The sequence below is a fragment of the Microplitis demolitor genome, chromosome 7 (genome assembly GCF_026212275.2).
Source record: "Microplitis demolitor isolate Queensland-Clemson2020A chromosome 7, iyMicDemo2.1a, whole genome shotgun sequence".
Lineage (NCBI taxonomy): Eukaryota > Metazoa > Arthropoda > Insecta > Hymenoptera > Braconidae > Microplitis > Microplitis demolitor.
In genome coordinates this window covers 21,238,318-21,250,442 of record NC_068551.1, presented here as the reverse complement: position 1 = coordinate 21,250,442, position 12,125 = coordinate 21,238,318, and the positions used below count along the sequence as shown (strand labels likewise).

General features: G+C 27.8%; 2 protein-coding genes across 7 annotated transcripts in view; one reads left to right on the top strand and one right to left on the bottom strand.

The window, feature by feature from the left end:
- LOC103579592 (zinc transporter ZIP11) overlaps nt 1-7,133 on the bottom strand; it is a 29,325-nt gene extending 22,192 nt beyond the window's left edge. Inside the window, exons 1-5 of one of the 3 annotated variants that reach the window (XM_008561025.2) lie at nt 7,074-7,133; nt 4,950-5,612; nt 3,339-3,732; nt 1,567-1,718; nt 1,410-1,495 (exon numbers count right to left, since the gene is read on the bottom strand). In XM_008561025.2, coding sequence (XP_008559247.1) covers nt 1,410-1,495; nt 1,567-1,718; nt 3,339-3,732; nt 4,950-5,057 — 740 coding nt within the window. In that variant the 5' untranslated portion in view covers nt 5,058-5,612; nt 7,074-7,133. Of the gene's footprint in view, nt 1-1,409; nt 1,496-1,566; nt 1,719-3,338; nt 3,733-4,949; nt 5,954-7,073 lie in introns of those variants that run through there. The other 2 variants (XM_008561024.2, XM_008561026.2) reach the window with 2 other exon arrangements.
- A 704-nt stretch (nt 7,134-7,837) lies between these two features.
- LOC103579593 (uncharacterized Golgi apparatus membrane protein-like protein CG5021) lies at nt 7,838-10,166 on the top strand. 4 transcript variants are annotated; one of them, XM_008561028.3, is made up of 5 exons: nt 7,838-7,927; nt 8,381-8,451; nt 8,955-9,189; nt 9,289-9,531; nt 9,911-10,166. In XM_008561028.3, the coding sequence occupies exons 1-5, from the start codon at nt 7,910-7,912 to the stop codon at nt 9,977-9,979; spliced, it is 636 nt and encodes a 211-aa protein (XP_008559250.1). In that variant the 5' UTR covers nt 7,838-7,909; the 3' UTR covers nt 9,980-10,166. The 4 variants fall into 4 exon arrangements, with proteins under 4 accessions (XP_008559250.1, XP_008559249.1, XP_053596866.1 ...); XM_008561027.3 differs by having other exon boundaries at nt 9,277-9,531; XM_053740891.1 differs by lacking the exon at nt 7,838-7,927 and adding an exon at nt 7,945-8,061 and having other exon boundaries at nt 9,277-9,531.
- The last annotated feature ends 1,959 nt before the right edge of the window (nt 10,167-12,125 follow it).

Genomic DNA, 12,125 nt, shown 5'->3' with positions numbered 1-12,125 from the left:
TTTAGAATAAGTTATTTGTTAAAAAATAAAACGTGGAATAACCGAGTGGGCTAAGGTCATATCATGTCTAAATTGCAGAAAATCATTAAAATAATTATTTTACTTAAAAATTAAACCTCACTCAGGTCTAACAGATTTGGGGTCACCATTAAGACAATTCGAGTCAAATAATCTGTCTTTACATTTTTTTTTAAATTTTAAGCTGTTTTAGATCCAGTGACGATCGAAAACACTAATAAAAATAATAGACAGTGATAGTCTGATTCTGTTCTGGGTACAAACAGAAGAAGACAAAATATTATGAGAAAAGTCTGATTTTGATCTAGAGGCCACTAAAACTAAACTGAATTTCACATGTTAATTAAATACAAATAAAAAATGCAATTGAATACAAATAACTTAAAATTTTTGTTTGATTTAAGGCCATTCTCAGACAGCGCCCCATCCTTTTTTTATAAATATTCGATGACTTTCAAGTGAAATGACCGTATCAAAATTTTGACAATTAATTTAAAAAAAGTTAAAACATTAATAAAAAAAAAAAAAGGGTAACGCAGTTACAATTTCACCGACACATACATTTTAAAACAAATTATTTACAGTTGATATCAATTAGAAATTTAAAATTTTTCAGTCTAAAATTTATTTACCAAATTCGTTCAACTCCCAATTGATAACAACTAAGTAATTTTTTTGAAAATCTATATCTTGGCGAAATTATAACTGCGTTCCCCTTTTTTCAATTAATGCTGTTATTTTCATGAAATCAATTAATAAAATTTTCATACAGTTATGACAGTTCAAGGTCGTTGCATATTTTCAAAAAGTGGGGAGTACTGTCTGAGAATGTCCTTAAAACAGATTAAATTTTTCGACACAGGAACCGACTGTATCAACCTGATTTTCTATGGTTACTATAGTGCAGGAGTCATACATGATCTCTGTATAAATAAATAAATTATCACTCGGCCGAAGTGTCAATAATTATCCAAGTGAAAAAATAATATAAATTTGACTGTTAAAATCATACATATATACAGCATAACCCTAATTATCATAAAATAATAAAATTTTCGATATGAAGGTTATATACATTTTCGAGTTGCAATTACGGCAACACTGGGAAACAGCTACAACAACAGCACGTGCATATTTGAATAATCCTCAGCTGTTATCTATGATAGCGACAATTTTCTCTGGTAAATAATTTTAAAAAATTAATAGACTGCGTATAAGTACATTTTTAAAATATTATTTCCTACGTATTTAGTGATAACTACTCGAGGATTTGATTTTATCTTATCAGTTATCTAATAACGTTTAGTCATTTATCATTTTTATAATTAAATCCAGAGGATGATCGCTTGTAAATAAAAGAATCATTAGATAAAAATAGAATGATAACTTACCGAGCATTTTCGAATGTCGCTGATGCACTGCTGCCTACGGCAGCGAAACCGACGCCGACTGCGAGGCCTTCCGGAATATTATGGACCTAAAATGAATAAATATATGACTATATAAGTACTGCATTAGATTATTTAGTATTTAAAATCATCAACGCACCGTAATAGCGACGACCAGTAGAACAATACGTCGCCATTGATTGTTTTTCGCCTCAATTCCGGGGTCTTCGTACACACAACCTTGTTCGCCGATCTCAGAATTTCGGGATACGGATCCAGGTATTCGTCGTCGTGTATTTTGCTCATAAAAACCTAGAGAAGTTGTAAAAAGTAGTTAGTAATAATTAAGTTAATTATATTTTTTCAGTACACACTTTAAGCAGATTATTGTTTGTTGAATAATTTAACACACTAAAGATAGAATTGTAACAGTGACATACTTAAATAAATAGTAATTTTAAATAAATAGACCAGGAGACTAAGTCAATGAGATCAGTTTTGTTTAATAACTGAGTTCAAGCTTACTGTTTTGTTTGTAAAAAAAATTTTAGTGTAATTTATTTAGGAAATCACTCGAGCGCTTGATTGATTAATGAGTTTCTTTTTGTTGGCCAAGGCTGCATTTGGAATTTAGTGACTGTTACTTAAGAATTAGTAGTAGCTAACAGTCATTATTATTGTTATTGAATGGCTTGAGGAGCTCGGAAGATTTTGAGAAAGTGAAAAACACGTGGGAATATTTACTTTTTTTATTATTAATGAGGTGGGATGGATTATTCGTGAGCATTCGAATTCTTTGTACGAGAACCTTTGTTTAGAAAGTTTACTTATGGAAAGTTTATATGACATTTTGTATATCTATGTATGTATATATTTGCTGCGGGTGAGTATCAAGAAACACGACTGTCAAATGACCTTAACATTAACTAGAGGGCTTGAGAAAAAAAATATTTGTTGTGTGGCAACAATCCTCTGATTCAAAGGAAAATTCACATGAAACTCGGGAAAAGCTTTGGAAAATTTTTTATCGTTTATTGTGAAGGGATAGTTAATTATTTGTGAAGCTACTGACAGAAAATTTACGCGCATTTTTAACGGCGGGAACCGTGAAAGGACAGCCGGCTTTGATTTTATGAAAATTTAAATATTTTTATTTGAAATCATAAAATGGATGCTCGCGGCAACTTCCGGTAGACTTTTTTATAAAACTAAAATAGCTAGTGACTTTTATCTGAGCTAGAAAAATTCGTAAAGACTTTTTTGACACATTAAGTCTAATTAAAATTTATATATTATTATTTTAAATATTTAAAACGCGGCTTTAAGATTTAAATTTATGGAAAACTGATAAATTTTTTTTATTTTTCGGGATTTTGTTTCGGGCGATAATTTTTAAAAACTATCAAGTTTGCGTTACTCATATTTTTATCTTCAAATGACAGAAAAATTTGTAGTTATCTGTAGCTTGGGAGAAAAGCGTAACGGCATTAAAAAATGTAACTTCCAGTCTCGAAGTTCGTACTCCCGCCCTTCATTTTTGGCCTTAAAAATTATTCAAACACACTGAATACCCAACAAAATTCCTTACAGTGCACTTCAAAATTAATTTCCACTATTCGAAAGCCAGCAAGTTCCTTGAATGAAACTAATCAATAAGCGCATAAGCCAAGCTCTTAATAATAATTATTATTATTTACATTATTAGTCATGCTCATATGTTAGTCAATAATATATGTTAGTTAAAGCAAGTATAATTATATATATGTAACAAATCAAATAAAAGCATAAATGTGCAACTAATCGTGTACTGATCTTATTGACCGTGTCTGCTGGCAAAATAATTATTGTTTTTCAATACAGTGCCTTGTAGATTGTATGATACTTGAGAAACAACAACGAAAAAAAAGTAAAAAAAAAAGTAATTAGCAATACCATCGATTGTGGTGGACTCATTATAAATATTGCCACTGGTTATTTGTACGCCACTAATTACATTATTAATAGTGTCTAAATCCTCGTCACTTTTAACTTTTCTTTCATCATTCATCATGAGGTTTTTGCGTCTTTGTTTCGTACCGACTGACTGCATTGCTAATAGCACATTTGGGGACTGAATTCCTAGAGATGTTATCAACAAATCGGTTCCGTAAACAAACGCTGCGCCGATTAAAAATCCAACGGCGACTGGCACAAATGCAAATTCACCATTTTCACCGTAAAGTTTACTCTCCTCTGCCATTTCGATCGCCGGCGCTAACAGAGACCAGAAACTGGCGGCCAGCATCACGCCCGCAGCAAATCCCAGACTGATGTCCAGCAGTTTTCTCTGAAATTCATCAAAATTATATCACTATTCATTAATCTGAGTTTTTAATTAAAAGAAGTGATGGCGCCACCGTCACTGGATTAATAGAACAATGGCTACCATGCGGTCTAAGGCGTGGGTTCAAATCCCAGTGAAGCCGAAAGAATTTTTCACACATAAAGTGCGAGATTTTTCGGTATTCAGATTCATCCCACTGCCGACGTTCGAATTTTATCTGGTTTTAAGTTGAATTTGTTATATATATTGGCCACCTAGCGGAAATTTAAATAAAGATGTCGTCTTGCAGATGCCGTAAGGGCTCATCTAGCAAAAGATTCCTTTGATAAGACATAAGGGCGTACCGAATTTTTTTCATTTTCCAATCGAATTTTACACAGAAGTTTAAAAATTTTAAAATAAAAATTTTGATTCTGTATTTTTTAAAGCCCTTATGGTTCCCGTTATTGTTCCCTGGAACAATAAGGGGTAATAAAAAAATTTATGGACACGCCCTTGAAATTCCCGAATGCCAAGAAGACGTAAAATTTATGCGCCCTTATGACACGTAACTCGACGTTCAAAAAATTCCTACGGCCTCAGTAATCATTTAAATATTTATTCAAATTTCCTCAGGTAGCCAACATAGTCCGGCTTTACAACGAGACCAAATTATTTAAAAAAATAAATTCCCCGTAATTTATTATACGTGAGTTAATAATTAATCAGAAATTAAAACCGAAAATTCAAGTAACTAATGTTATCTTACTGCTGTTTGAACTTTATTAATTAATTTATTAATAAATGTATTGAGTTGCTGATAATTACTTAATATATCGATAAAATAACAAAGTTATTATTGAAAAAATTAATGAACTCGAAGTTATGAACAAAAAAAATTTATTTTCAACTGTAACTAAATATTAATTTTAAAAATAATAAATAATTTAGAGCGAGAGTCGAATCTCACAATTTATGGGTCTGTCAAAAATAACCTCCAGCAAAATTCTCGGGTCAAAAATCATCACAAAAATTACCAAGATAAAAAATTATAAATTTTTTTATTCGAGATCTTGAGTAGTAATTTTTTACTTGAAAATTATTAACCAGAAATTTTTATCAAGACCATAAATTATTTAATTCTAAAGTAAAAAATCTAGGACCCGATCAGGTACTAGTTCCCTGATCGGGTACTAGGTCTCTTACGTTACCAACAAATAAAAAAAAAAAAGAATAATTACCTGTTTGCCTTGAATGACGACAACAACAGCAGCACCAGCAGCAGTCAATCCCCAGGTGAATAGAGTGCCCAGCAGGGCCTGTGTAACCGGGGTGTAACCCTTCAGCATTTTAATCTTTCTTCCAAATAAATAAATCACCAAATTTAGAATTAATTAATTTAAACCGTCCGAGTCTTGGTCCCAGTCCTAGTCCCAGTTCTAGTACTAGTACCAGTATCAGTAAAATAAATATAAATAAAATATATGATAATATCTATCTATCTAGAATAGGTTCTAGGTGATGGGTATAGTTGGGGCAACAGTTGATTGAGTAGTACTAAAAACCCAGCACAACAATTACATTAAGCTGGTTGAGTTGTCTCACCATCAACATCGGCAGTCCCCCAAGTAAATTTATATTATCTCCGAGTCTGAACCAACCACAGCCACATTATCCTCTCTTCACATTCATACATTACCAGCTCGGGGTCTCTTGTCTCTTCTCAGTACATTACATCTGATACACAAACGGTGGGCAATTAATTGCTGTCACCAACACCAACATCAACATCAAGACTGATACCAATACTAGTACTTATAACTTATACTGGATAACCCACACACCATTCACTTGTTTTATTCTATCAGTTTACACGTGTACCGAGACCGTCATTTTTTTATCACCTATAAAATATATAACAATTGGATTTTTAAAATATTTATTATGTTGTTTCTTCAGTCGTTCACTTTAACTTTTAAAATTATACTAATTAATCAAACAATTAAATTAGATAACAAATATTTTAAAAGAGCTTTCATTTCTTTTTGCTAACCAGTGTCAATGGCTCGAGGATTCTCCGGTATTTTTATTATTTATGAGTTAAAAAAGTATCTTTGATGGGTTATTTTAATTTTTATAACACTGAAAATATATAAATATATACAATTATATATGAATGATATAAATTTCACTACATTGTATTGGTTATTAGTTTATTACTGCGCGAGGCTTTTACTTAACTCTACTGACGTCTATATATATGTGTATATATTTGTATATATGTATATATATTATATATATGAGATAAAGTTAATGCTCGGGTGTCTCTTGCGCATCGAAAATGGGGGTTGAAACTGTCCAATAGATAGTTTTGTAATAGAGCGCGAAATTTGAAAGTAAAAAATAGCGGGAATTTTAAAAGTTTAAAATTTTTAATAAGTAATTGAATGTCATTTATTATGATAGGTCTTAGTTAATATATATATATATATATATATATATATATATATATATATATATATATATATATATATATATATATATATATATATATATATATATATGGTGATTTGATTATAGAGCTGGAAAGAGTAAATTTGAATTAAAAAATTAAAGAATTAATATTTTACTTAAAATAAAAAATTTTTTAAATTTAAAGGACAACGAGACGTTTTTTCCATTCAAACAAGTGATGTAAATTTAATTGTTGGACTTGTATAAAGAAAATATTTTTTCAGACGAATGAAAGTCTAAAAATAAAAATTTATTTCTTTCAGGATTTTAGAAAATCAATAAAGTTTGTTTTTTTTTTTTTTAATTTTAATTATTGTCTGTGAGTTAAATTTAATTCAAAGTTTGTTTGCTGTCTTAAATAAATGCATAGTCATTGTTTTATTGAATTCAGCAAACATATGATAATTATATAACAAATTAATAATTATATAAAAATTTGTTTTTTCAATAAAAAAAAAAAAATGTTCATACTAATAAATAATTAAAAAAATCTATATATTATAATTAATTAATATTCAACAATAATAAATAAATATTTAACACATATTGTTATTAAATATTCCTAATTATAAAATAAGATTTCAATAAAATTTAATTAATGATACCGACGTTTTCTGAAGTCTAATAATTTTTGAATTTTTTTAAAAACAATAGATTATAAAAAAAAAATATTTACAAAATTGCACCTGTAGCTTTTTTAATTTTCTGCATGTGCATATCTTTAGTTTTTTTTTTTCATAATTGATTCGTCTGAAAAAAATTCAAAAATTGTTAATTGTCGGCTAGCTTCAGAACCGTAAAATTTTCAATTATTATTATTAGAAATCGTATTATTTAAATATAAGTCTTACTTTTGTAGAATAACTCGTTTCACTATAAATTTATCCCACTGACTGATAAATATACACAGTTATCTTCCAAATTGTTGACCACAGCCAAGTAAATGAATTTTACTACTCACTGTTACAACGGGCACTAAATTATGCATTCTTCTTTTCAATCTCAATTATTGTCAACTTTAAATTTATTTATTCAGTTATTCAAACATAAATTTAAATACTTCACTTTATAACAATGTTTAATTTATATAAGTAATAAAATATTTCAATAATTAACCGCTAATCAGAGCCAACCCAGTGATTCGCGATTGACTTGTGCAATTAAATGTCAATATTTGAAATATTAATTTAAATTATTAATTTCATAATTCAAAACTCGGCTCTCTTATTATCAAGGATTTAATGTCAACCTTCTCCTTAAAATATAAATAAATTTCAACTTTTTAAATTTAACCTTGAATTTTTTTTTCTCAATCATTAAAAAATAACCATATGTATGCAAAGTAATAAAATATTAATCGTTACATAAATTTAATAGTACCAATTTTCTCTTTACTTCCATGTAAAAAAAAATAAGTACATTTATAAATCATATTTTATTACTTTAGCGTGAAAATTAAATTATCACAGACGATAATTTTTTTTTTCTTATTAAGTATCATTAAGAATTACCGAGCTCCGCCATCTTGACGACGTTTATTCAAGTTCAGAACTTGAGCGCCACTGTGACGTAAGATTTTGTTTTACTGACATGCGCACTCACTGCAACAGCCAACAGCTGATGTATTCTGCAATTTGTTTACAGGAAAATAAGATTGACGTGGGTTTAAAGTTCCCCTGAGTGATCAATGATGGCATCTGCTACGGTAATTATCTATTTATTTACTTTTTTTATTTTTCCTTACTTACATATTGTCCATTACACATAATAATTATATTTACGTTATTATTGTAATTAACAACAATAAATTAACTATTTTATTGACAAGTTATTAAAAAGGTCAGGGTATTTATATTTATTTTTATTTTGACAACAAAAGGCCGTCAGAGTAACTATTTTTTTTTCTTACGATACTGGTTAGCTGACGTCTAATAATTTTTTGATTTTTTTTAGAATGATAAATTGCGAAAAAAAAAAAATATTTTAAACAATTGCACTTGTAGATTTTTTAATTTTCTACATGTGCATATTTTTAGTTTTTTTTTTTTTGCAATTGATTAGATGAAAAAAATAAACCGAAAATTTTTAAATGTCTGTTAACTATGGGATCATTTTTTTTTTAAATTGTTGTTTTTCTCCAGCAGTTTTTTTATTTTAGGTCCCATTACTGATGGATGACGATACTGTTGCTTTTGGAGAAGAAGATGAAGTACGAAGTGGAAAACTGAAGTATTTTTTTATACTTTTAAATATTTAGAATTAATTCATTTTTATGAGTGTAAATGTAAATGACAATTGTAAATTTCTAAATTTCAAAATAACTGAATTAAATTTAAATTCAATAAAATTTAAAAAATGCACTTTTAAAGAATTTCAAAATCAGTATGTGCATTTTTTTAATTTTTTTATTTTTGATTGTTTGATTTGTTTATTTGCAATTTAAAATTAGTATCATATCTGCTACATTCACACTCATTTAATTATGACACTGAAGTTAGCCATCTACTTTTTGAATTTTTTAAAAATTATAAATGATAATTTATAAGAAAAAAAAAATTGAAAAAATTGCACCTACAGATTTTTTAATCTTCTACATGTGCACATTTTTATTTTTTATTTTTTGTAATTAATATGCTGAAAAAAAAAATCCAAAAGTTGTTAATTGTTTGCTGACTTCAGGATCATAATTAATTAATTTATTTATTAATTGTCTAATTAGTTTTTTATTGTAGGCATCCATATGTGACATTTTTCCACTTGGCATTCAGGTCAGCAGCGATAATAGTTTATATGTTTTGCACCTGGTTCTCTGACAGTTTCATTGCTAGTTTTGTTGTCGTCGTTTTGTTGCTGTCGATGGATTTCTGGACAGTCAAAAATATAACCGGTAGATTGATGGTAGGGTTAAGATGGTGGAATTACGTCGATGATGATGGAAAAAGTCATTGGGTATACGAATCACGAAAGGTTTTGACTATTTATATAGATATTGTTTATTTGTTTTTTTTTTTTTTTAATTTGTCAAGTTGAAACTTTTATGTGCCCGTTTTCCAGGGTCGCCAGCAGAACCGCATCAACCCGTCGGAGGCAAGAATATTTTGGCTATCGCTGATAATCTGCCCGCTGTTATGGTGTTTGTTTTTTATCGTCGCGTTGTTTGGGCTTAAAATAAAATGGCTGCTAATTGTTTGCATCGCAACGATGCTAAATGGCGCGAATCTCTATGGATATATCAAGTGCAAAATGGGCAAAGATCAAAATTTATCTGCGGCGACGAGCGATTATTTTAAAAAACAAGTATTGCAAAATGTACGTATTCGTAACTTTTCGCTGTGAAAATGGAAAATTATAAATGAAAGGGAAGTTATTGGTTTCGATCACTGTCTATGACATTCTATAAAAAATCTAAACTCAGGGCTGGGTGCTGAGAGTAATGACCATAATTAAAGTCGCCGTCGGGAATTGTCGGAAATTTTCGGTTTTTAATGTTAATGTATAGTAACAACGTAAGGTTAGACTTGTTTTTAAATAGTGGGGGTAAAAACCAATGGTGTCTTACTTTCTGGGAAGACTTTACTCATATTTACTTATTGAAAAAAAAAAAAAATTAATCATAAAATTTTGTTGAAACAGAGTGGGCTCCCTTAGAAAAATGATTAATTAGTAAACAAATAATTATTTATTGCAGGTGATGTCGTCAATGATGACCAAGAGCCCGCCGACGGCACCTAGTCAGTCGCCATCTTCCATGATCTGATGGAACATTCGCGTAATAAAATAAAAATAAAACTCAACCGAGTTTATAAAAAAAAAAAAAAAAAAATGTAAATAATTACTCATAAATAATGACTGCGTTCACTAGCTCGCGAGTAAGGAAATAAATAATGATTATTGGCTAACAATTATAATAGTGAAGGATAATAAATAAATAACAGAAGACATTACACTGTTAGTTTCTATTCTATGCCAAAGGCAATACAATAATGTACATGGTATTCTTCTTCACATCATTAATCCTCATAATATTTAAATTAATTATTAATTTATTTATTTCTATTACACAATAATTTCAATCGTCTTGTTGTCCATGAGTAACATTTGTTATTTTATTTTATTAAATATATTTGTCTCAGCCTGTTGTTGTTTATTTCTGGCAAGAAAGTATCACAAAATAATTATCCATTATCTCAACGTTATTTTTAAAAATCCCCAGAATTTATTTTATTATTTATTTATTTAACTTTATTTTATATTTCAAATTGCTATTTTTACATCACTCGTAAAAGTTAACGCTGCTCTTAATTATTTCACATGGATTATTATTATTATTGATTAATCAATTAATTAATGAATTAATTAGTTATTAGTATTCATAATTCCATGATATAACAGTTTATTTTGTTACAATAGACTATGAGATTACAAGAAAAATATTTCGATTAATGCAATAAATCTTTACACAATTAAAAAAAAATTAGTCAATTAAAATTTTCAATTAAACGAAAAATTTCAAGTCAATTTATCAAAAATTCAAGGTTAGGATTTTTTGTTTATTTAACAAAGAATGAAAAACAATTTTATTTTTTTTTTCGTGTGTTAATAATAGATATCGTTGAGAAATGGAATCGCCAGAATATGATTTTTCAAAATTAACTGATGTATTAATTAATTAATTAAATATTAATAATTACTTATTAATTGATATATTAAAATTATACAATTGAATACAATATAAATTTATATTTAAATAAAAAATGATAATAAAAGTATAGAAAAAAAATACATTGACATGGAATGGATGAGAAGTCAAATATAACTTTTTTAAAATTCATTAATATGTTGTCAATATATGAAACAATTGGCAGTATTGTTGTTTTGTTTGTTTTAAAATAAGTTATGATTGACATTCGACACTTAAAGCCAACATATTTTATTTTATTTTATTTATAAAATTTATTTTTATTGGTAATTTTGAATCGCAGTTTATTTAGGTTAAGATTTATTTTCATTAATTTTATTAGTTAATTTGTTCAAAATGGCGGTCGGTTGTTTGTATTATAATTTTTTTAGTAAAAATTTAGTGGCACTTTAAAACAAAACTGGTAATCAGTGAATGTTAATAGATTACTTTCAATTTTTTTTAAAATAAATGAAAAACATATTTTACCGCGCAATTTTAAATTCCCATATTTACAATCAAATTTCGAATTTAGTTGAATTTATATATTTTATTTGCTGTCTTTGATAACTTTGCAGTTTCGAATTCGGAATAAAAATCTCAATGCCAATTAATTGAACAGTCGATTAAAATGGTTAATAATCAATTAATAATTCAAAAAAATTATTAACGAAACAATGGATGGACTTTTCGACTAGATTACACATGATACACGATAAAATACCCAAGTCCATTAAAAAATAAATAAAATATAAATTTGTGGCTTCAAGTGGAGTTTTAAATTGACTTATACGTACCCTAAATAAATTTACATATATTAAATGCTTTATTCACAAATACAAGTACTGGATTGATCGAAGTTTGTTCGCTAACAATTAAAACTTTAACTAACCGTAAATACGTAATCGTAATATTAATACATTAAATAAATCTATTTTACCCTCGATTATTAATTATTCCGAGAAAAAATTCAATTACATCAATTGTTTAATACAATTAATAACTGTCATTAATCGCGTAAATAATTTTATATAATATGTAAATTTTATATCGTAAAAATATATAAAAAAGATGATATTACGCAATATAAAAAATCTATTAAATAAGCTAAACTTTTACGGGTTTGATATTTTTTAAAATATAACAGTGCGTTTTTTAATTATCCATTTTAATTATTCTTTCATCATTGTTTCAAATCTAAGCCGGATGCTTTGTTCAAACCATA

Coding starts and splice junctions, on each gene's coding strand:
- LOC103579593 (XM_008561027.3), top strand. Junction 8,452..8,954: donor GTACGAAGTGGAAAACTGAA/GTATTTTTTTAT, acceptor TTTTTATTGTAG/GCATCCATATGTGACATTTT. Junction 9,532..9,910: donor AAAAACAAGTATTGCAAAAT/GTACGTATTCGT, acceptor TATTTATTGCAG/GTGATGTCGTCAATGATGAC.